This window comes from Mus caroli, unplaced genomic scaffold (genome assembly GCF_978045245.1).
Source record: "Mus caroli unplaced genomic scaffold, Mus_caroli_1 scaffold_4, whole genome shotgun sequence".
Lineage (NCBI taxonomy): Eukaryota > Metazoa > Chordata > Mammalia > Rodentia > Muridae > Mus > Mus caroli.
In genome coordinates this window covers 153,820,440-153,845,746 of record NW_028227259.1, presented here as the reverse complement: position 1 = coordinate 153,845,746, position 25,307 = coordinate 153,820,440, and the positions used below count along the sequence as shown (strand labels likewise).

The 25,307-nt window shown below is 44.3% G+C and overlaps 1 protein-coding gene across 1 annotated transcript in view; it reads right to left on the bottom strand.

Moving 5' to 3' along the window:
- Positions 1-25,307, bottom strand: part of B3glct (beta 3-glucosyltransferase) — an 84,443-nt gene that overhangs the window by 41,577 nt on the left and 17,559 nt on the right. The window contains exons 2-4 of the mRNA XM_021163494.3: positions 24,415-24,464; positions 17,884-17,914; positions 11,155-11,264 (exon numbers count right to left, since the gene is read on the bottom strand). Coding sequence (XP_021019153.1) covers positions 11,155-11,264; positions 17,884-17,914; positions 24,415-24,464 — 191 coding nt within the window. The remainder of the gene's footprint in view (positions 1-11,154; positions 11,265-17,883; positions 17,915-24,414; positions 24,465-25,307) is intronic.

The following is a 25,307-nucleotide window of genomic DNA, read 5'->3' as shown; positions in this document are numbered from 1 at the left end:
GCAGCTGATCAAACGTGGGTAAATGAAAGGGTTTGGGGACCCCAAAGGCTGATCACAGTACTCTTAACCTGTCAATGTGACCCCTGTGTTGAATCAAAGCCCACTTCTGCCTCCTCCCTTCCAGGACACCATAATCTCTTTGAAGATGCCCCCCTGAGTTTTGCATCAGGGCTTCCTTTGAACTCTTTTGTTGCAAGGCTCATAGTTAAAGCAGCTAATGATTACAGAAAGCAAACAAACGCAAAGCCAGCTATCTAACTTGAGAGTGGGTCCCAGCACACGTTCATATTCATTGGCTTCATTAGGAAAGGGGTCTTGGTGCAGTGTCACAGCTGACAAACGACTTAGTCATCTGTTTGGTTTGGGTTTGTGGTGCTAGGGTTTCTGCCTATACTGAGAACATATAGCTCTACCACTGAGCTACACAGCCAGCCTGAGACTGCTAACGTCAACACAGAGAACCATGAAGACTTGATGTCTAGAGATACTAACAGGACAAATGAAGAAGCTGGCATATGAACACACATCAAAACAGTGAACATTTAAATTGTTGTAAATAATTTCAATCGTTTCGCAAATTTAGCTTTGCATCACTCCCGTCTTTCTGCCACGGTCTGGAAAAGCATTCAATGATTTAATTCAACTGCTACCTGCCTCTCCTTTCAAAAGTCTACTTTACATGTATGCATTATGTGCCACATGCTTGCAAAAGCCTTCAGAAGCCAGAAGAGGGCGTTGGATCTCTGGAACTGGAGTTACAGATGGCTGTGAGCCCCCATGTGAGCTGGGAACTGAACCTGGGTCCTCTGCAAGAGCAGCCAGTGCTCTAACCACTGAACCATCTCTCCAGCTCTTGGTCTCTCTTTGTCCATAGATATTTCTCAGCCCTTGTGATTTGCCCTCACCTTCATCTTCTAAACTAGGCTTTGAAGAACAAGACTTTATAGTCTCCTCACCCCACTCTGCAGCCCCCACATGCAGGGTCAGACAGCAACATCAAGACATTTACAGGCATCAGGTAAATATGCTAAGAGCCTGAAATCTAACACCAGCTCTCGTGTAGCCCTTGGGCACTGAACTGAGCTGTTAGGCCCACAAGTAAACAATAATGAAAATTCATACTAGACCTGGTAGCACATGCCTTTAATCCTAGCACTTGGGAGGTAGAGGCAGGTAGAGCCTGGTCTACAGAGTGAGTTCTAGGACAGCCAGGGCTACACAGAGAAACCCTGTCTTGAAAAAAAGGTCAAAAAAAAAAATCACATCTGCTTACTATTATAACTCCTTCTGCAAGAGATATGTTCTTATTATCATAATAGGGCCATATGATATTCTTGGAACATATATGAGACAGATTTATAACCTTTAAAATACAGTATTCATTTATAGGTTAGACTATCATGAGTGACACTATACTAATAGTCTTTCCAAGAACCCAAGTATGTGCATGTGTGTGTATATATATTATATATACATATTCCATATACCTGTCTTAATCATTAACTGTTTTTATCGAAAAAAATGTATTACAGCATTATAAATTTTATTTATAAGTGACGTGCTTTGAACTCAACTACTAAATATATTTTTATAGCACATATATATTTTAACTAATCATTTTCGCATAAAAGCAGTAAACCCTGGTGTTTAAAGACCTGATTTCTGGAGGCCAAGTAGTCCCATGTGAATCTTAGCTTTTTTTTTTTTTTTCCTCAGCCATGTGACCTTCAGTACAGTCCCTGAACTCGCTGTGGGCCTGTTATTTCTTGTAATGACCTAACACAATAGCCAGAGAGAATAAGTCAGTTACTACATGCCAAGCAGTTAATAACTATTCATACATATAACTGTGGTGTTAGTCTATTTTGAGCATCTGCTATGACCCAGGTATGATGGTTTGAATGAGATAAGAATGTTCCCTGTGAGCTCAGATATCTAAGACTTGGTTCCCAGTTGTTGGCGGTGATGTTCGGGGACGTCTAGATTGGCCTTGCAGTAGGAAGTACGTCATTAGAGGCCAGCTCTGCGGTTTCTAATTCTCCATCCATTCCCAGTGTTCTCTCACCCTCTTATCTCTCTCTCTACCTCTCCGGTTCTCTCTCTCTCTCTCTCTCTCTCTCTCTCTCTCTCTCCTTCAGTCCCTTAGTATGCCCTCCCTCCTCTCCCTCTTTCCCTCTGTCCGCCCTCCCCACCCCCTCAGCCTCCCACCTCCCCAGCCCCCACACCCCACCCCTTGCTCAGTGCTCCCTCCCTCCTTCCCTCCCTCTCTCTGTGCCCCGCCCTCCCTTCCCTCCTCCCTCCCCGAGTCCCCCCTCATTCCTCATTTTTGTACTCCTATATCAAAATGTGAGCTCTCAGCTTGCTGCTCCAGCCACCATGCCTGCTGCTTGTCACCTGCTGGCCACGCAGTTTCACCAACAAGGACTCAACCCCTCCAGAATCCTATGCCCATAAGATCCCTGTCTTTCATAAGATGCTTTGGTCGTGGTGTTTTGCCACAGCATAAAAAGGTCACAGATACACACCAGGCCTGACTACAGAGATACAATCAAGGGCCTCATCGATGTAGGAGGAGCCAGTCCACTGTGGGTGGCAACAACCCTAGGCAGGCAGGTTTGGGTTGTATAAGGAAACAGACAGTGTTCCTCCATGGGTTCTCCTTCAAGTTCCTGCTTAAAAATTCCTGCCTTGGCTTCCCTCAATGATGGACTGTGAAACATAAGCCAAGGAAACCCTATCTTCTCCTACACTGTTTTTTTGGTCACAATATTTAATCACGGCACTAGAAGGCAAATAAGAACAATAACGAAGACCCAGGTTTCTCCAGACTCACACAGAGCAGGCATCTAGGGCTGCTAATACTTCCCATTCTGGTCAGCCAAAAGTGCACAACAAACATGCACAACAAGATGGCCTCCTAGGCACGCAACCCCTGCCTTGAGTCACATTGTCCTAGTCCCTGTGCTGCAGAGAATACGCTGGATAAAGGCACATATATAACAGATGTTTCTGAGCTGCTGGGACGGCTCAGGAGGCAGAGGTGCTTGCAGCAAGGTTCATGAGCCGAGTTCAATCCCTGGGACCCACATGATGGAAGGAGAGAACTGACTCCAGTGACCGCTGAGCTCTGTGTGCACACAGCACAGCAAAAACGCATCAGATACAAACACAAAAAATAAATCAAGGATGCTTCTAAGAATCCTAGCTGTGTATCAAGAAAAAATAGTTACTTTAGTGAAAAAAAAAAAACTTATATTAGGGCTGGAGAGGTGGTTCAGCGGTTAAGAGCACTGACTGCTCTTCCAGAGGTCCTGAGTTCAATTCCCATCTGTAATGGAATCTGATGCCCTCTTCTGGTGTGTCTGAAGGGAGCGACAGTGTACTCATACACATTAAATAAATAAATCTTTTTAAAAAAAAGAATTTATTTTTTAAAAATCCTATTTTCTCCTGGGATATTTTGCCCAGGTACTTGCAAAAAAATAAATACTTATTAATAATAATATTTATTATATATTATAGTGTGCAAAATAATTTACTAATAGATATTCATAAACTAAATAATAAATATTCAATAAATGAATGGATAATTTCTTACTCAATAGCAATATAATAAATTCTCCAGTTTCATTTTTAAAAAGACTTTATATGTTGAACATCTTATTAACATCTATCAACCTCTACCCAAAAGAAAGGGTTTTGAGTAATTAAACAAGCACCCACCTGTTTCTATCTCAAAAGGAAGTATAGCGCTAACATCAAAAAGCTGATGAAAGCCAGGAATGGTGGTCCATGCCTTTACTCCCAGCCCTCTGGAGGCAAAGGTGGGTGGATCTCTGAGTTTGAAGTCTACTCAGTGAGTTCCAGGCCAGCCAGGGCTACACAGTAAGACTGTGTCCCAAAAAAAAAAAAAAGCCAAATTCCTAGGCAATAAAATGGCACTGCTCATTCTCAACACTAACCCTCTAATGAAGTACCTCACATGGTCCCCCTGCCAATAAAATAAATTTCTAAAATTAGGAAGTGTGAGGCCATCTTTCTCCGGCTTCTTGGAGCCAGACTGTGCCAGCCTGCCGGGCTTGTTTTATGGAGATGGGGGTTGTTTTAATCTAATGAGCCAAGGCCTAAATAACTCGGCTCCAGAAAAAAAAAAAAAAAGACAATTTCCAAAACTTTCTGTTCTGTGAACAAGCAAAGGAATAATTTATTGGTAAGGCCAGGGCTCTGCCAGGTTTTAAATGAGGCTTAGTCTCCCCACAATAGAAGGACATGGAATCTGAAGCTGTATGGGTGGATAGGAGTGAGGGGAGGGGGCTGGGACGAACCTGGCACAGCTCCACCGTGCCTGAGAGCAGAATCAGCCCTGACCCAGATCAAGCACCTCGCAGTAGCAGGTGCGCTCTCTACTGGTGGGTTACCTGGAGAAACGGAAGTCTATCTTGTCCACTGTTCAGCCCGTTCTTTAGTCTGAAGCATTATTCTAAGCTTCGCCCTCTGCTCCTCCCCGGCCCTGCCCTGACCTCTCACAGTAACTTCCTTGACCCCGTCTACCATGACCTTTTCCTTGTGCTAGATGTAATGAATATTCTCATCGTAGCCTCTACTGAAGGTGCCTGGACCCTTGCTTGACTGGAACACACTAAGCATGATGTCATGGGGCGTTCTGTCTCCTTTTCTTTTGTTCTTTCGACTTCATCTTACAGTGAAACCCCTCCGGTTTCCATCACTTTAGGCAGGACAGCTGTAACTGGATTCCACATTCCGGAAGGTTAAAAAAAAAAGAGGACTCAGATAATAACAATCTCCCTTTGTATGCCCCAACATAGCTGTAACAAACAAGAAAAGGACTCAACACGAGTAATCCCTTTGAGAAGGAATTGTGCCAGGTTCAAAAAACAAAAGTCAAGCCATAATTGGCAGCCAGATGCTATGGACCTAACAGGCATTTAAAAAGAAATCAACTCAGGTGCCTGATTGACTAGGAAAGCTGCCCGCACAAACGCTTCTGTGCGGTTCTTCGTTTAACTCCTCGCCTATGCCCGCGCCCGCGCATCTGCGCCCCTCTTTAAAGAGAGAGAGCAAGAGACAGAGAGACAGAGACAGAGAGGCAGGCAGACAGACAGAGAAAGTAGGCAGGCAAGCAAGCTATAGGAGAAATGGCATTCCTTCAAAATCTGCCTTCTTCCATGTCCCTCAAAGTCAGGGACCTCATATTTCATCAGCCGTGGTACCCGACGCCCCAACATTCCTCTCCCTCCAGCCTAACCTAAAAGGCTAGGTCCTAGTTGGCCCCCAGCACACGCGCTTGCTGTACCCCACAAGGACGACTGTTCGACTTCCAGACCCCACCAGGCATCCCAGAATATACCTTTCTGAAAATTTCCATTCTTGCCTTCCAGAACTCTGTTCTAAATACATATCCTCCAGGTGATTTTTCCCTCTCTTTGTGACCTAATTTCTCAAAAGTCTCAGCCCTCCCGCATCTCCAGCCTCACAGGCAAAACTGGTACAATACCAGGAGCAATACCACACAGGGTGGTGCTTCTTAAATGGCGGTACACAGACATCATGGTTTTCACAAGCCTGTGGGTTGTCTACAGACTCCGGCTGCGTGGGTACAGTAATGTGTATGCCCTATACTTCCAGTCTCCACCTAATGACTGTCACGCACAGTATCCAACAGTTACCATCTGCCTTTAAGTAATTAAAAGAGACAGAATATCCCTCTTCTAGGTTCCTCCGTGACCCTTCACACCAGGGCAAGCTACAGCAGCAGCCAGCATATAAAATAACACTTGGGAAAACCTGATAATTCACTGATTAGAAAAAGAAAATGATGCTTAAAAATCAGAAATTTCAAAGTGACTATTGGCTTGCATGTCAAACTTCATTACACGTGGGAATGTTCTAGAACACAAGGAAAAAATGGTTTCCCTCCTCCTGCAGCCACTCAGAGCACACTACTAAATTTCACATAGAGCTGGCACAGGTGTCTGTTTCTTATTCCAACTGAAAAAATGGGAGGGAAATGTTTGTGCTTTTAATAAGACACAGTTTTAGCACCTTGAGGCAAAACAGGCCCAGGTAACGCCAAGAGAAGCTAGAAGGAGCCGCTAATCACAGAACTGCTTCCATTTTTTGTGCCTTGATTTTTTTTTTTTTTTTTTTTTTTTGGGCAGGCTTCAGAGAAGCGTGCAACCTGACAGGGGTAATGAATAAATAAACAGCAGTTTCTGGGAATCTGCTACTGTGGGAGGCACAGATATTTCCAGCTATCAGATAAATATTCAAATGATAAACGCTAACTGCTGATCGCCCCTCACGGGGCAACTTTTAGGAACGCTCTCAGAAGGCGAATCTACAGACAGACGCACTGAGGGCCCCTTATCTGTGGTCCTTGCAAGCGCCCACCACAGCTCCAGCGAGACTGACAGCTTTTCCCTCTTCTGCTATCACAGCTCCGAGGCAGGCTGAGCTGCCAACGCGGTCCCAAAAGGATGTCAGTTCCTTGAAACAGTTTGATTCCAACGAGGGAGCGTCCCTACTCCACAAGGCGAGGTTTCCTTGCTTGATTGGTACAACTCAGCTATTAATTCTCACAAGATGGCCTTCTCTAAGTGCTCATGGAGTCCCAAGGCAAAGTATCTCGTCCCTGCCCCGCCCCTCGAGAACTGTCTACAGACCCGATGCTAGCTATCAACTATTTTTAAATCTCTGAAGTGCCATTCACGGAATTAAACCAAAGTTTTAATCCCGTATGAGAGATAAAATGCTACATAAAGAGAAAAAGATCCAGGACCAAGCATAGCTGCAAATTCTGCAATCTTTTGATTGACAAAGCCTTGTTAATCCACGTTTGAACCAGCCTGAGGCATACACCACACTCCAGCGTTCCTCGGCAAATTAAGTCTGAGCATTACAGATCTGCCCTCCCTACTACAGCATTCACAGCTGAGCCCCAGCGGGGAAGAAATGTCAGGGTAACAGTAACAGTTGATCTTATAGTCAGAGGAGGGGGTGTCTCTTTATCACTTTAGATTCTATTTACTATCACAGAAATTAAATTCAGGGGCCCCCCGGGGTAACTATACCTCTTTAAATGTAAAACCAATATCGCCACCTAGTGGCCAGCGGGCTCCTAACTCACTGAGGATGTAAATGAAAAAAACACACACACAAATTAAATATAAACTTTAGAACTAAAGAGAAGCAACGGGGCTAGAGGAGCCAAACGCTTCGGACAAAAGGAGCCACTTCTAAATGTGAAACGCTGTGATCGTACATCGATGAACACAGTCTCTAATATTGTATTTGGCATCCCATCCAGGTACTAGGGGGTCAGGGACACAAGAAAAGTAAAGGTGAGCCCTGCCTCACTCTAGTGTGTGAGCATGGGACAGATAAACACAGGGACAAGGGCTGCCATGAAGAGGCTGTGGTGGAATGCCAGTCAGAACTCCAGGGACAGGATATCTACAGATGGTGATAAACTCCATTACACTAGACTAATGTCACTAGCCTGAACAAAAACACTGATAGCTACGCGTTTTAGTTTGGTTTCATTTTATTTTTAATGTATATGTGTTTTCTGCCTGCCTGTGTATCTATGAATTAAATACATGACTGTATGTGTGTGATTCATAGACATGCGTGCCCACAGAGGCCAGAAGTAGGTGTTAAATCCACTGGGAATGGAGTTAGAGACAGTTATGCGTCTCTATGTAGATCCTAGGAACCAAACCCAGGTCCTCTAGAAGAGCAGCCAGTGCTCTTAGCCTCTAAGCCATCTCCCTGGCTCCTGGCTATTCTTTTTGAACAAAGGAACTTTTAAAACATAGGTAAGTAAAACAAGCCAGTCAGAAAATGACGATTACTCTAAGAATCGTCTCCCTATAGGCCATTCATAGCAGTTGCATACAGAGACTGGAAGTTAAGTGGAGGTCACTTGGGGCTACAGAAAAGGAGAGCAGGGAGTTGTTTTAAGGTTCACAGTATTAGTTTTATTAAATAAACAAGCTCTGGAGATACGAGAATATGCCTGATGTGACTGAACTGTGTCCTTGAGATATTCATTTGTGGGCTAGAGAGATGGCTCAGCAATTAAGAGCACTGGCTCCTCTTGCAGAAGAGCGGGGTTCAGTTCCCAGCACCTACATGAGGGCTCTCAACCATCTGTAACTCCAGTTTCAGGGGATCTGACGCCCTCTTCTGGCCTCTGGACTGTGTGCATGTGGTATAGACATACATGCAGACAAAAATGTTCATACACATAAAATTAAATAATCTTTTCTGTCACTTGCTTTTAAAATAAAAGAAACCTCTTTTACAACAGAAAAGAAAGCCATTCAGAAAAAAGAGTGAATGTGGGGGACTCAGGGTAAGTCACACAAACACAGCTTGGTTCTGAGTGATCAGAAATTAATGGAATTCAACCTGTTCTCTGCCTTTAACATCTGTGGAGGAGAAAGATAAATGGGTAACGATAATAACACAGAACAAAGCAAATACAACAGGTTTGTACAAGGTACAACAGGTTTGTTCAAGATATAACAGGTTTGAACATGATACAGAAGTAGGAGCAGGAAGGAGTGGCTTACAACCATAGGTTAAGTTGGTACAGAGAGCCCAAGTATGGCGACACCTGCCCATAACCCCGGGACTTGGAAGGCAGCATTCACTCACCCCTATACCATCAATGTGTGCACATAAACGGGTATGTGCACACACTCGTGCAGTTACCCTCAGGGGCCACAAGGGGCATCAAGTATGAAAGTGCTCATCATTCAAGCAGGAGGACCTGACTTCAGATCTCCAGCACCCAGGTAAAAACTGCCATGGCAGAATGCATCTGAAGCCCCGGTACTGAGAGGAAAACTAGGAACGAGGGCATCCTGAGGCCCAGCAGCCAGTCAGGTTAGCCTTCTTGGGCTACTGGATGAGCTCCAGGCCCCTGAGAGATCCTGTCACAAAAGAAGGAAAGAAAGGAGGGAGAGAGGAAATAGAGAGGAAGAGAGGGTGCGAAGGAGGGATGGAAGAAAGGAAGAGGAGGACAGACTGCCCAGGAACTACACCAAGGTTACCCTCTGGCCAAACACACACACAGGCCCAAATGTACACTCAGGCACACACATAAACACAGTTATACGCATATATACAGACACCTGTGCTACATACACATATACACATGAATGTATACAAACAAACACATACACACACATATACACACAAATATTCATATACATATATACACATATATACACATACATATACATACACATATATAGACACCTATATATACACAAACATGTATATGCACACACATATATATACATACACATGCATGTATTCACATACACTATTCACATACACGCACATATATACATATATACACATACACACACAGAGGAATGGTGGAAGGTCACCACTGTTCTGCTGGGTTCTCTCTCTCTCTCTCTTTATCTCTCTCTCTCTCTCTCTCTCTCTCTCTCTCTCTCTCTCTCTCTCTCTCTCTCTCTCAGAGCTGGGCATGAAGCTCAGTGAGAGAACACACATGTGTCTCATGTGCAGGATGCCAATGCTCAATTCCCAGACACAGAACTAAATTACCAGAGATGTAAAGGGGCTCACAGTCTCCATTCCTGATCACAACTGCTGGGTCTATGGGAGCCTCGAGCCACCCTCCCCTGTAGCCTAGAATCAGTGCTAAGAATCCAGCGGCCAAAGCCCCAAAAGAAGTCAAACAGTACCTTCTGTGTGTGTGTGTGTGTGTGTGTGTGTGTGTGTGTATATACATATATATCCACATATATATGTATGCAGCATTTGCATATATATGTGTATGCATATTTACATATATATGCACATATATTTTCATGCCACACTTTGTGCGTGTGTGTGTATGCATGTATATACATATATATCCACATGTGTATGTATACAGCATTTCCATATATGTGTGTATGCATATTTACATATATATGCACATATATTTGCATGCCTCTCTTTGTGTGTTTGTGTGTGTGCATGTGCATGTGTGTGTGTGTCTGGGCTTCATAAAGAAAAAATATCTTTCAGCCATGTTGATGCGCACCTTTAATTCCAGCAATCAGGAAGCAGAGGCACAAGGATCTCTCTGTAGGCCAGCCTGGGCCACATAGTTCTCACTGTCTCAAAGGAAGAAGGAGAAGAAGAAATAGAAAGAGGAAGAGAAGAAGGAAGAAGGGAGGAGAAGGGAGAGAGGTGGAAGATGGGAGAAGAAGAAGGAGAAAGTAGAGAGGTGGAAGATGGGAGAAGAAGAAGGAGAAAGTATCTATGAACAGAGAGCAGACCCCTTATCTACAGCCTCAGCTCCCCAACTTAACTGTGATTGAAAATAATAGATGGAAAATACCCGGCATAACTGCTGACTTTAAAACCATGTGCTATTCTGAGACATACATAAACTATTGGGCCTCTCAGTGCCTTGCCAGGACACCCATCAGGCCTTGGCCCAGCATATCCTCCCAGTTAACCCCATCCACTGATGACTAACAGCCATGTCAGGTACAGGGCTGTATTCTCATCAAATCAAAGGAGTGTCATATAAGAAGGCAGAGCTTCCTCGTTCAAAGCACCTGCATCGTTCAGAACACCCTGAGCTGCAGCTCACACCTCTTTCAGATGTCGTTAGCATGCAGCTATATTTGTTTATTTTCTTCTCTCCATAATCCTTCTGGGATATTACACTATAAATCAGATCAAAGGTTCAATTAATGGTACCCAGTTAAAAAGAAAAACACGGATTAAGAGACTCGTAGAGGGTGCACTACACTAAGATTAATGAGAATGTTATTTCAACATGAAAATCGCCTTAGAACGTGTCGCCAAAAGTTTGCATGTTAATTATCCCTACTTCTTTTAAAATATCATTTCTTCTGTTTTAGAGTAACAGTTATGACAAAGCCACAGTAGCCCTATACAGTTCCATAACTCATATTTAAATATATATGTAACACGAGAGAACATTTTTAGCAATAATCAACCTTAAATAAGTATAGTGAGTCCCAAGAGTTAGTCTCACCTAAATAAAATTGATTTTTCTATAGATTCAGAAAACCATAAATATCTCAATATATACATAATTAGCCCTAGATACCTGTGGGCATCTCTACGTACCTGTGTCAGATTTGCAGCCTGCTTTAAGATGCTTCTTTTCAACTGTTCTGCTCTCTTGGCATGAAAGGAATTACTTTGACTCTGGATGACAAACACGATTTCTTTTAAGTCTAAAACAAACAAAGAAAAACTTCTCAAGTTTTTTTTTTTAACAGTGATTAAAATAAACTTGAACATCAGCATAAGACCACAGTTATAAGGCAAAATTTCAAGCACTAGAACCTGAAGGGGAAAAATCTACACTTTTAGAAACTTTATGTGTATGGGTATTTTGCCTGCATGTGTATATGTGCCTCGTGTGTGTGGTACCCACAGAGGCCAGAAGGGGGTGTCAGAGCCCCTGGAACTAGAGTTAACAACAGTTGTGAGCCACCACGTGGGTGCTGAAAACTAAATTCAGGTCCTCTGCAAGAGCAGCCAGTGTTCTTAAAGTAGCCAGTGTTCTTAGCCACTGAGCCATGTCACCAACCCTGGAATTTTTTTATTTCTATAACTCTAAAGCCAAAATCTTTTCTACCTTTAAAGCCACATCCAAAACTTCCTTCCTAGAGGTGTCAAGCAAACAAGCTCACCGCACTAGACACAACTTTAATAACAAACTATAGGTCTCCTTCCTTCTGCAAAATAAACCGCCACTCCATCCAGTGTCCTTCCAACAGTCCCAACACAATCGTACACTGCACTATGGTATGAACTGTGCCTGCCACCAAAGATGTATGCTGAGCTGTAGCCCTCAGAACATGATCTTGTTCAAAACTCTTCCAGATTCATCAGGCTAACCTGGGGTCATTATGAAGACTCCTATCCCAGTATAACTAGTGTCATTACAGAGGTAGGGGAACTACAATTTAAATACTCAGGGCAAAGACAGGGTGAAAACACAAGAATTGCTATCTGCAAGCCAAGGAGGAACCAGGAGATCTCCCCCCACATCCTTCAGAAGTCAACCCTGAAGACAGCATCACCTTGTGAACCATCTTGTTACATAACAAAAGCTTGGCACAATCAATTCATATGAAGGAAACGTCTCCTTTGGCTCACGTTTTGGTGGTCCCAACACATGCTCACTTAGCCCTGCCATCTTCTGCAAGCTTCATGGAAGGCAAAGTGGTGAGTGGCGCCTATTGTGTCTCGAATCTGAAATGTCCCTCACAGGCTCATTTGGAAAGCTTGGTCCCAGCGGCCAGTGCTATTGTGGGCTGCTGTGGGAACTTTCGGAACCTTTCAGATCGTGTTAGGCCTGGTTGCAGAAGCAGGTCAATGGGGTCTTTGACAATTATTGCTGCTTGACTCCTGGCTCCTGGCTCACATTCTGCTTTCTGATTGGCTGTGATGTGAGGCGACTCTGCTTAGTCCCGCCTCAAAGAATACCCTCAGCCTTCAGCCAGACTGACTGAAATGTAAAGGGAGAAGCCCAGATAAACCTTCCCTCCTGTGAACTGTTTCTGCTAAGAACTGTGGTCACAGGGGCACAAAGCAACACAGGGACTATTCACCTCACTGAAGCCTAGGAGACAAAGAAAGGCACAGAGGCCAGCATTCCAGCATGAGTCCCTTCGAGGACATGGCCCCAAATCACCTAGTCTCTCCCCTCTTCACAGCTTCATCATTTCCTGACAGTGCTGTGGGCTGGTGACCAAGCCTGCAATATGTAGATTTTAAGAAAACATGCAATATCTAAGCTACAAGAACTTAGCAAATGAATATTTCAAGAATGTTCCAGAGGAACTTTTCAAGAATGTTCCAGAGGAACTTTTACAGTGATACCTGTCTATGTCCCATGAGGTCATAGAATTTTCAAATAAGTAAGGCTGCAAGCAAGGCACTTGCCTGGATTGTGTGTTATCTCCAGGAAACTAGCCACAGCTAATCCAGCTAGCTGTGAGGGTTGCACAGAAGACAGTGCCCCACAGCACACCGAGTGCAGGACGCACCTCAATACAGCCAGCCTTTCACAACTCCACCCCTCACCCACCTCCCACACCACCCACCCCCGCAAAACCCACGCTCAGGTCACTGTCGGGAGAAACACATCAGGCCTCCTCATCTGAAACTGGAACTAAGAAACACATGGAGCCAGGGTACAGTGAGATATCATCTGTGGTCTCCAGCAGGGTTTATAACAAATCAATGCAGCAGGTCCCTCCTGCTACCAGAGGCCTCCATCTTTAACATTTCAGACCAAGGATGCTAACTCAACTTTCATTGTATTTTACTGTTTGTTTGTTTGTTTGTTTGTTTGTTTGTTTTGGGGGGGGGTCATCATTCCATTTGATTCTAGTGTTATGTTCATTTCTTCCCTTGTTCTAATAGTCACACAACTGATCGTTCCACAGGGAGCCAGCTAGGTCCTAAAAATAATCAGAAATGCTCTTTGACTAAATAAAATTCAATAAATATTTTTATAAAAAGAAATTCTGAACAACCTACTGAATATGACCTAGTTCCTTTTCTTGTCTATATGAATAGGAACATTTCATGTATATGTTCTATTCTAAGCTGGCTTTTGGCTCCGTATATTGAGCACAGGGATAAGGTTAAAAGGGAGTCTTCTTTCTCAAGCAAAACATTATCTTTGATCTACCTGTAATATAAATATTAAAAAAAAAAAAAAACCAGTGGTCCTCAGGCTTCCTAATGCTGTGACCCTTTAACACAGTTCCTCATGCTGTAGTGAACTCCCAAACCATAGAATTATTTCATTGCTACTTGATAACTGTAGTGTTGCTACTGTTATGAATCGTAATATCTGATATGCAGGATATCTGATATGCTGCCCTTGTGAAGGGGTCATTTGACCCTCCAAAGGAGTAGCAACCCACAGGTTGAAAAACACTGGTATAAACTAACATATCAAAGGCCCAATTATAAAAATGGCTTTTTGAGACGATGCCGGGGCCTAGCAAACACAGGAGTGGATGTTCACAGTCAGCTATTGGATGTATCACAGGGCTCCCAATGGAGAAGCTAGAGAAAGTACCCAAGGAGCTAAAAGGATCTGCAACCCTATTGTTGGAACAACATGATGTACTAACCAGAACCCCGGAGTTTTTGTCTCTAGCTGCATATGTATCGAAAGATGGCCTAGTCGGCCATCAATGGAAAGAGAGGCCCATTGGACTTGCAAACTTTATATGCCCCAATATAGGGGAACGCCAGGGCCAAAAGAATGGGAATGGGTGGGTAGGGAAGTGGGGGGCACTATGGGGGACTTTTGGGATAGCATTGGAAATGTAATTGAGGAAAATATGTAATAAAAATATTTAAAAAAATAAAAAAATAAAAAATAAATAAAAAAAAATGAATTAAAAAATGGCTTTTTGTTAAGCATGAAATAGGGGCTGGAGTGATGGCTCAGTGGTTAAGAGCACTTGTTATTCTTGCAGAGGACCTGGGTTCAGTTCCCAGCACACATGTAAAAGCTCAAAGCCATCTATAACTCCAGTTCTAAGGGATCTGACGCCCTCTTCTGGCCTCTTTGGGCACTGCACACACATGATGCACAAACATACATGCAGTCAAAACATTCATACCCATAAAATAAATTATTTTAAATAGTAAAAACAAAGGAATGGAATAATAAATAAGCTTAGGGGGATTTGCTTCCAAATTTTAATTAAATTGAAGATGCATTTCCTAGTGAGATGAACCCCCCCCCCAATCATCCTTAAGAAAGCATGTGGAAAGAAAAACTGGAAGCAACAGATATAAACCAGAATACTACATAATAGAAACCAACTAGCATGGGACTAATTAGCTATCACTAATTAATTAAAACAGTAACTAAGACTACATGTATAAATCTAGATATTCTAATCTCATAGGTAGAATGTTATTATACTGCCAAAATACAAAAAAAAAAGGAAAATCACAAATTATAAGCAGAAATACACACCATTTAGATAATACTGTTTGAATTTACCTGTTGCTGTGATAAACATCATAACCAAGACCAACAAGTGGAGGAAAGGGTTAATTTGGCTTACAGGTTACAAGCTATCTTCAGGGGAAGCCAGGGCAAGAACTCAGGGCAGGAACCTGGAGGCAGGAACTGATGCAGAGACCATGGAGAGACACTGCTTAGTGGCTGGCTCTCCCTCGCTTGCTCAGGCTGGCTTCTTACACAGCCCAGACACCGCCCACAGTGGGCCAGGCCTTTCACAGCCAGTTAGCAGTCAAGAAAATGGCCCATAGACATTCCCACAAACCAATCTGATAAAGACAGTTCTTCAGCTGATGCTTCCTCTCTCTGGGTATCTCTAGCTTGTGCAAAATTTACAATAAAAGCTACCCGATTACACACTGCATATGTGTCACTTAAAAGCATAAAAGATTCCATGGGTGACAAACATAACTGGGGATATGGCATAAAAGCTTCCCGTTCTCTGAGTAATGTTTTCCTTCTTAACCTAGATGGTGTATACGTGGGCATCCTTGCATTAGTCCTTACAGCGTCTCATAAGTCCAAATTATTTCCTAATAGATGCTGCACTACAACAATCCACCTGTCAAAAGGCTAATCCTATGCTCACCACCGTAGCAGCCCTGAGCTCTACAGCTCAGCAAAGCAGTCACTGTTCTGCCTCCCCAGGCAACAGATTCTCCACGCAGGGAAAAAGACTGTTCTAGAAAAACGAAAGCAAATTCTTCCCCTTTCAGGCACCTCCGCTGTGTGAGTCGTGTTCTTCCTTGACTTTCTCACATAGCTGAGATCATACTAGCCCTTCCTTTCCCGTGAACTAGGATTATGTTCTCTGTGCATTCGGTCTGCATCTTGAGTAACCTGCTCAGGGTCGGGAGCACGAAACGTCCACGGAAGCATCAGAGCCCGGTGCGGAGCCAAGGCCTGACCTGGACCACACAGAACTGGGTGAAAAGCCAGAGTCGCTCATGGGTGATATGGGAGCACAGAAGACAGTGGGGCCAGGTCATAGAGGGACCTGCTGCATTCCTTCCGAAGGGCTGTAGCTTCCTGCACAGTGGTACACAGAGGACAGTAGCCATGGAAGAAGGGGGGGGGGTACTAAAGAGCCACAGTCGGCCTTATCTCTGCAGAATCCCCATGCCAGCAGGAGTCAGGAAACACTTCCGGTGATGAAGTTAGACTGTGGGCGGCTCAGCCAACTCAGACCATGAAGGATTTATATGCATGCTAAGATGCCAGAACTATGGCTTCAAACTGGAAAAGGCATCGGGAGCCACATGGAACCGGAGGCGTCAGTGCCTTCCCAGGGGGATACCGTCCTGGGGACAGATATATACGTGAGAGTTATCTGGGACATGAGGCATGGGGTGTGGGGACGGATAAAGGAAAAGGGACTGGTGGATGATGAATGATAGGTTAACCTCTGGAAAAGAACCACATTGATCTAGTTTGTTGCCGGTAGGAGTGCACACCTACCTACCGTTCAGTTCTTTACATCTGAAATAAGAAAACTTTTTTCTGCCTACAACCTGAGCACTCCCTGGGTGAGTCGAGCTCTGGCTGAGTCCGGAACCCAGCGCTGATCTCCAGCATGCCGCGCAGCCTTCTCCCGCATGCCACCCAACCTTCTGACTCTGCTGCCCCGGGCAGGCGACAGAGCTGCGAGAGGTGAGTCCCCTCTTTCCTGCAAGCTTTAGTGCTCTTTTCTAAACTCACTATAGTCTGCCGTCAGCTAACATGTCCATGACTCTAAATGATAGGCAGCGTTTGTCGACCAATAAAAATGAACGGATGGACCAGAAAATACTTCACACAGATCAAAAGCCATGGGCATATTCTCCCAAGGTCTACATGAGGGCAAGCTTTAGGATAGCCGAAAACAACAAAACATACCTCATAAGTATAGCCAAAAAGGAAAATCCACCTTGCTAGTCTATACGACTTATAACAAATACACACAAACACATTCCTTGCTGGGTCTGGGGGGTGGTGGTGGTGCATATTTTTAATTCCAGAACTCAGGAGGCAGGAATAGGTAGATCTTTGTGTGTTCAAGGCCAGCCAGAACTATATGTATGTGTGTGTGTGTGTGGGGGGGGGGGGGGGACTGGAGAGATGCCTTAGTGATTAAGAGCACTGGTTGCTCTTCCAGAGGACCCAGGTTCAATTCCTAGCACCTACATGGCAGCTCACAACCGTCTTATGATTCCAGTTCCAGGGGATCTGACACCTTCACACAGACATACATGCAATCAATACACCAATACATATAAAATAAAATTAGATAAATATTTTTTAAAAAATCATTGTTGGAGATGATTCAGGGCTGGCTTTGCAACCATGGGGACTTGAGTTTGGATCACCCAGAACCTACAGAGAAACAAGACTCATTAGGCAGAGATAGAAAAGCCTAGGACAGCCGGGCGTAGTGGCGCACGCCTTTAATCCCAGCACTCGGGAGGCAGAGGCAGGAGGATTTCTGAGTTCGAGGCCAGCCTGGTCTACAGAGTGAGTTCCAGGACAGCCAAGGCTACACAGAGAAACTCTGTCTCGAAAAACAAAAAAAAGAAAAAAAAAAAAGAAAAAAAAAAAAAAAAAGAAAAGCCTAGGACAAGATGGCTAACTAGGCTTGGTGAGGCAGCTGTTCAAAGAGGTACCTTGCTTCAGCACATAAAGCAGAGAGCAAATGAGGACATGTGCATACACGCATACCTGCACACATGTGCACCCATACATATGCAAACATAAATAGACACATGTGCTATACCATAGACGCATAACAATAAGAAAAGTCCACTACTTACCTATGTCATGACTCCCTGGTTGCCTCAAATCCTGTATTTAAAAATGAAAGAGACAAGGATGAATGCCATCATTTAGCTGAACCAGCAATATGCTGAATAAAGATGAATAATCTGCATTAACATGTGGTAACAGGGCTCGAGGAGGGAGCTAAATGCTATCCTAAAGTAAGGAGGCTGGAACAGAAGGGGGCAAAGCAGGGACCATAAGCAACTGAATTGCTCCGGAAGTTCTGTGATAAGGTTGTGCCTTTAAGATGGCTTATTTTTATTTTAAGCGTGTGGGTGTTGGCCTGCAGGTACGGATGTGCACCATGTGTGTGCAGTACCTACTGTGGCCTGAAGAGGGAGCCAGATTCCTTACAACTGGAGTTAACGATGGTTGTGAGCTGCCACGCTGGGGCTGGAAACCAAAACCAGGTTCTCTGCAGCCAGTGATCTTAACCCCTGAGTCATCTCTCCAGGCTGGGTTGTGTCCTTAGTGCATGACCTTAGGCAAGTCACTTATTTGGGCTAAAAGCTTACTCCTCCTATATAAAGCTGCATTCAGGGAAAAGTTAGTTCTAAACACCTCGTCAAGGGCAGGACTCGCCTCAAGATGAAAAGGTCTCCTAGCTCTTGCCTTTGCTGAGCTCAGACATGATGTGTGGCAGTTTTAAAGAGAATGTCCCCTCCTCCCATAGGTTCATATATTTGAATACCTGGTCGCCAGTTGGTGGAGCTGCTGGGAAGGATTATGAGATGTGGCCTTGTTGGAAGAGGTGTGTCACTCTGAGGTTTCAACAACCCTTCCCAGTGCCTCTCTGACTCCTGCATTGTGGATCAGATATAAGCTCTTAGCGACTGATCTACTGCCATGCCTGCCTGGCTGCTGCCATGCTCCCCGCCATGATGGTCATAGGCTCTGGAACCATAAACTCCTAACGAAATGCTTTCCTTTATAAGTTGCCTTGGTCATGGTGTTTTGCCCAGCAATAGAAAAGTAACTGAGACATGATGTCATAGAGAATGTTAACACATCATTCCTAAAGTCCCACAGGGGGGTCTTGGTGGAGGACAGGTGACAGCAACTTCTGTGGCTTGAATGTGTCTCTCAAGGCATGCATTAAAAAGCCTTCCTCATCAGGCAACATGGCAAACCAACTTTAGTCCTAGCACTGAGGAGACAGAGGCAGGCAGATGTCTGAGTTCAAGGCCAGCCTGCTTTATAGAGTGAGTTCCAAGACAGCCAGGGCTACACAGGAAAACCCTGTCTCAGGGGTCAGGGAGGACACTATTCCCAGAGTCCAGAGAGGTGACTCAGTGATTATGAGCATTTGCTGCTCTTGCAGAGAATCTAGGTTCCGTTATCAGCTCGCTCACAGTTATCTGCAACTCCAATTTCATGGGAACTGATCCCTTTCTGGATTTCACAGGCACTGTAAGCACACAGTGCATGTACATGTGTGGAGACAACATTCATACACATGAAAGAAAGAAAGAAAGAAAGAAAGAAAGAAAGAAAGAAAGAAAGAAAGAAAGAAAGAAAGAAAGAAAGAAAGAAAGAAAGAAAGAGAGAACGAAAGAGAGAGGGAGGGAGGGGAACATCATCCCCAACTCTTCAGCGTTGAGGTGGAGCCTTCACAAGGTAATGGATTCACAGTGAGACTGTGGAAGCGTGCTCACGCTCATGAGCGCGTCTGTCACAATCACAAATCCAGCCCCCTCTTTCTCTCTGGCACATGCTCCTTTGCCGTTCTTCTTTCCGCTATGGAATGACTCAAGCCAATAAGGCCTCCACTCCTCTACCTTGAACTTTCCAGGCTCTAGAACTATAAGAAATAAAGGCCAGTTCTTTATAAGTCACCCAGTCTCCAGCCTTTTGTTATAGTAACACAGTCACTAGGACACTTGGACACAAAAGGGTGCCTCCCGGCTGGTGAGCCCCAGTCACGCAAAGCTAGGCATAGGCACAGAGATGACTTGATCCTGACCCTGAATAATTCGCAGGAAACCTGCAAATTCACTGACAAAGTACAAAGTGTCGACAGCTCAACTGATTGCTCCTTTTTACATTTTTGGCAGCTCCGTGGTATAATTATGGCAATAAGACACTACCAGTATCATTCGATTTCCTTACAGGCTAAAATAAGAAATGCAGTTGTGAACCTTTACCAACAAAATCTGGAACTGCTTAAAAGCTAAGGCCAGGCCACAAAGAGGAATGGCCTTTAAGAATGGCAAGGGGACCAGGAGACAGGGCAGAGACAGAGCAGAAGACAGACATGTGATGGATGGGTTGCATTTTAGGAAACTCTCCCGGCCTCAGGAGTACTAAGGCTGCTGAGTTGGGAAGATTCCACAATGGATGCTGATCTGTTAGACCTCAGGACCAAACAACCCACCACTCACTGAATCAGAGGAAACAATTAACTTAGGAAGAATCTACTGAGACTGGGAAGCTCAACCCCTCTGATGGTGTCACGCCAAGCCTGGTTAGCATCCCAAGCTGTCCCAAGAGTCCACACCTGATCAGGAGACCCTCCACTCTCAGTGTAGCTGTGCCGGGCACAAAGACACCATGGGCTCCCACCATAATTACTTCCTGTCCCTGATTAAAGGGCTTGCTCCTTCTTAATAAGTCACAGAACCAGCTATCCTGTGTGGTTCGTGGGAAAACAACATTTAGATGAAGAAATAGGGCCAGGGGTGATTACAGCTAATGTTCCCCCTGTTTCCAAATAAGACAATCCTTTATCTCAGAAAACACGAAGGGACTTCCCAGGACTCTTTAGTCACTGGCCACAAAACCAGGATGAAGGCCAGGTCTTCTGTTCCTCCTCACACCACCAGCCTGAAGTCTTTTCAAACACAGTTCAATGCAACACTCATGTGCAGCCAGGGTCACCGGCAACAATGGGAAAGACGAAAGCCCTCCAGACCCAGGGCTTCCAGACAGCGTAATTCCAACAGCCCTGGACTAGGCTTTCCTCCCCACAGCTCTGTGGCCTCAAAGAAAACCAACCCCGATCACATGTCTTCCTGTCTGGTCCTAAGCCCTGTAGTTCAGTGGCTAACACGTGGCTAAGAAGTGATCGGCTTCTTCAAACGACTCAATCTGTAAACGGAAAAAATAAATAAAATAAATAGCCAAGGAGTGTTGAGTTAAGTGATTTGAACAGAGCCAATAGAGTCGTGAGTAATTTCCCCTTTGAGGAAGAAAATTGGGCTAAATGAAGTTGCTGACAGAAAATTTAAAACCCTGTCTTCTGCTTCCCTCGTGAAAAGGCTTAGTTTTTCTGAGGAGGAGAGCGCGGGGTTTGCTTTATGATCGTTGGTGCCACGAGTTTCTTCCACGGGCTATCAATATTAATCAAAACCAGGCTCACTGTCAAGACTGCATATCAGTCGCTGTCAGACAAGAGAGCCGTTATTAGTGCATCTCTCCCACATGCAGCTCCCAATCACACACCACAAGACATGACCAAGCCCACATTTCTACTTGGCTTTCATTTTCTTAAACCTCAGAGATTTGAACAACTCCAAATGCAATGCTTAGTTTGGAAGTTCCTTACATAAAGATGACAGGAGAGACCAGTGGTTAGAAGATCTTGTGAAGGACCCTGCTTCAGTTCCCAGCACCCACAGGATAGCTCACAACCACCCATAACTCCAGTTCCAGGGATCTGACGCCCTCTACTGTACTCTACAAGCGCATGCATGCATGTGGTACAAGCACAAATACATGGGCAGAGCACACGCGTAAAGAGTAAAATTTAAAAATCGTTTTTAAGTATGTATAACTTCCAAATTCATTAAACAAAATGTTAATTAGCTGCTGATAATCCTTTTGTAACACTTTAAACTCTTTATGAGAAAGCCTCACTCCAGTCAAACGCACACGTTGTAATTAAAGCAGTGTCCGGGCTGAAAATACAGGACTCAGAACATTTGAACTTGAACTTGTAATGATCCTGTGTCCTTGGTAAAAATCACATAAATGCTTTCAGGCTAAATCCCCTCTGTTTAACTGGGAATATCTTTTTTTTTTCCTTAGCAACAGCAGTGTCATTGAGAAGATCAAATTAAATAAAGTGTATCCAAATGCTTTTATTAGCCCTAAAGAGTCTTAACATCATAAGAAATTATTAGCATTATTTTCGCTTTGGAGGGATCCCATAGCACAGTCAGATAATGCTCTTTTGAGAAAAGAAATACTCTATTCGAGATACTTTTACACTAATTGTGGAGTAAAATGTCGACTAGACTGGAGCCTTGGTTAACATAACAAAAATGGATGGCACTTTTCAAAATTTTTATTTATTTACATCCCAAATGCTGCCTTCCCTTCCTGTCCCCCTTCACAGAGACCCTCCTCCTCCTCTTCCTCCTCTTCCTCCTCTTCCTCCTCTTCCTCCTCCTCCTCCTCCTCCTCCTCTTCTTCTTCTTCTTCTTCTTTGAGAGGGTGGGCCCCCTGGGTATCTCCCCGCACCCTGTCAAGTCTCTGCCAGAGTATGCACACCCTCTCTCACTGGAACCAGACAAGGCAACCCTGCTGGGGGAAGGATACCACAGCCAGGCTAAAGCTTTCAGGAAAGCCTCCTCCGCTCCAGTTATTGGAGGGCCTGAGTGGTATTTAAATATTGTTCTCTTGCTCATCTGTTAAGCTGATCAAGTTGATAGATAGATAGATAGATAGATAGATAGATAGATAGATAGATAGATAGATAGATAATGTAGTTCTCAAACATCATCAATGGCCAAAAATGGAGGCTCAGAGATTTTGGAAAACTGTGACCTACTCTGCCTGGCTTCCAAGCCTGGCTTCAGGTTCTGATCATACAAGGCAGCTTGGGCACCTGTGGAGCCCCTCACCCAGTCCTCAGGATGCCTTCCTACATGGCTCCATCCTCAGAGCGACAGTAATCAGGTTTTGAACTCTTCCCAGCCCCGTGACAAGAATCCTTTCACAGACTGGAAGATGAAGCCAAGAACAGGATGCCTGAGATTTGAGGGCAGCTACCCAGGCAGAGCTTCTAGTGATGCATCTCTGCATCAAAAGCCTCCTTCCTAACATCTGAACTACTAAATCATGGTTTTCAAAGCAAACCTGGGCTGGACATGGCTCAGTGGGTGAAGCACGCTGGCTGTATATTCATAAAGACTGACTAGTGCACATTGTCCCCAGGGCCCATTAAAGCTGGCAGTGCCACATGGGAAAGCAAAGATAAAATATTGCCAAGATGGCTAGAGAGATGGCTCAGTAGTTAAGAGCACTGACTGCTCTTCCAGAGGTCCTGAGTTCAATTCCCAGCAACCACATGGTGACTCACAACCATCTGTAATGGGATCTGAAGCCCTCTTCTGCTGTGTCTGAAGATAGCAACAGTGTACTTACATACATAAATTAATAAATTAATAAATCTTTAATTTAAAAAAAAACCAATTCTCTAGAGCAAGCTGAGCAGCTGCACTAGCTGAATAGGTGAGCCCTAAGACCAGAGAGAGACCCTGCCTCAATCTATACAGTGGGGACTATCGGAGGAACACATGTGCCCATACACAACAGAAACAATCAAATGTGTTCACGAGGTGCTATTAGGGCTCTGAAATCTATATTGTTGACCACAAAGATAGCTCAGTTGGTAAAGTTCATGCCACACAAGCACGGAGACCCATGTAAAACATTCAGGCATGGTGCCACATGCTGTAGTCCCAGAACTGAGAAGGCAGAGACAGACAGATTCATGGGGAATCTGCCAGACAGCCTAGCCTAACCAGCAAGACCCAGGCCACTGAAGGATCCTATATCAAATGTAAGGAGATGGCTCAGTGGGAAAGAGTGCTTGCTGCAGAAGGCTGAAGTCCTGAGTTCAAAACCCCAGCAACCTATGTAAAAAGCTAGGTGTGGATATTTGCACCTGTAATCTCAGAGCTGACAAGGTACAGACAGGAGGGTTTCTGGGGTTTAATGGCTGCCAGCCCACCCAAGGTTCAATAAGAGACCCTTTCTCAAGGGAATGGGGCAGCGAATAATGGAGCAGAGCATCTGGCATCCTCTGCTGGCCTCCACATAAGCATGTATGGGGCACACACCCAAGCACACACAGGTTCAGTCCATTGTCATCAAGGTGGGAACATGGCAACATCCAGGAAGCTAGGATGAGGGTCTTAAAGCCCAGGCCCACAGTGACACACTTCCTCCAATAGAGCCACACCTCCTAATAGTGCCACTTCCTATGGGCCAAGCACATTCAAACCACCACATACATGTTCTCACACATACACTACATAGATATATCATATGCACACATGCACACACACATGGGCTTAATCTGAGAAACAACTCCAGAGCTGACCTCTGGAGTTACACAAGAACCCCTACACAAACACACACACACACACACACACACACACAGAACAATATCTCAGTTCCTACAACAGCAAAAAAAAAAAAAATCAAACATTAACTGTTAAGTATAAAGGATTTATGTTTCCCATTCAATCTAAAAGGATGTCAGGGGAATGGTTAGAGTAGATCATTACATTTAGTACCTGAGAAGGCGTGACCTTTTCTTTTATCTCTTCAGACATCAAAGCAAAAGCTAGGAGAGAAAGAGAGAGAGACATATTTACATTAAAATTAGCAATCTGGATTCATTCTCACATTCGACAATTCTGCTTGTAATAAGTGGGGAACAGAATATTTTAACAAGATATATTTTGCTCGTTTTCAAACAGCTGCATTGCTACAAACAAGTATTAGAGGTTTCCTTCATCGTAGACCCGAAATAATTTATCCCTGTAAAAATCAATGAGCTCCAGCTACCAAGCAGAACACACACACACACACACACACACACACACTAGCGCAAATGCACACGCACACTCAGAAAACTTCAGTAGAGCAATTAAAATCTTTATAAACAGCAAAAAAAATATAGGAAAAAATATCTCTTCAAATTTTTGATTTACATACCAAAACTCTGAAGAATGGAGGGCTGGTGGTACAAAGCCCCACTTCCATTGTCCCTGCCAAGCCTGACAGACAACAGAACTAACATTGGGGTGCACTTGTTGTGTGGGGCTGTGCGGTTAGAACCGCAGATGCTGTTTACAAACCAGCCGGGGAGAATATGCAGAATCTTACTGAAATTCCAGGGCAGGAGACTGAGGGAATTAAAATCATCTTCCATTCAGAGTGATTGAATGTTTTCGATTCGAGTCATAAATAGGCAAAGACCTCCTTAGAGGCGCACTTAGGCTGAGCATTAAAAATAATAACAACAACAACATAAGACAGCACTGGAAATATGAAGCAAAACATGAAGCCAGAAAGTCAGGGAGTTGTATAACGAGTGTCTCCTAAGGAGATAAAAGGAGAGCATTGCTGGGGTGCGGGGGTGTCAGGTCCTTCCTCCAGGGGCATTGCCAGAGGAGGTGGGCAG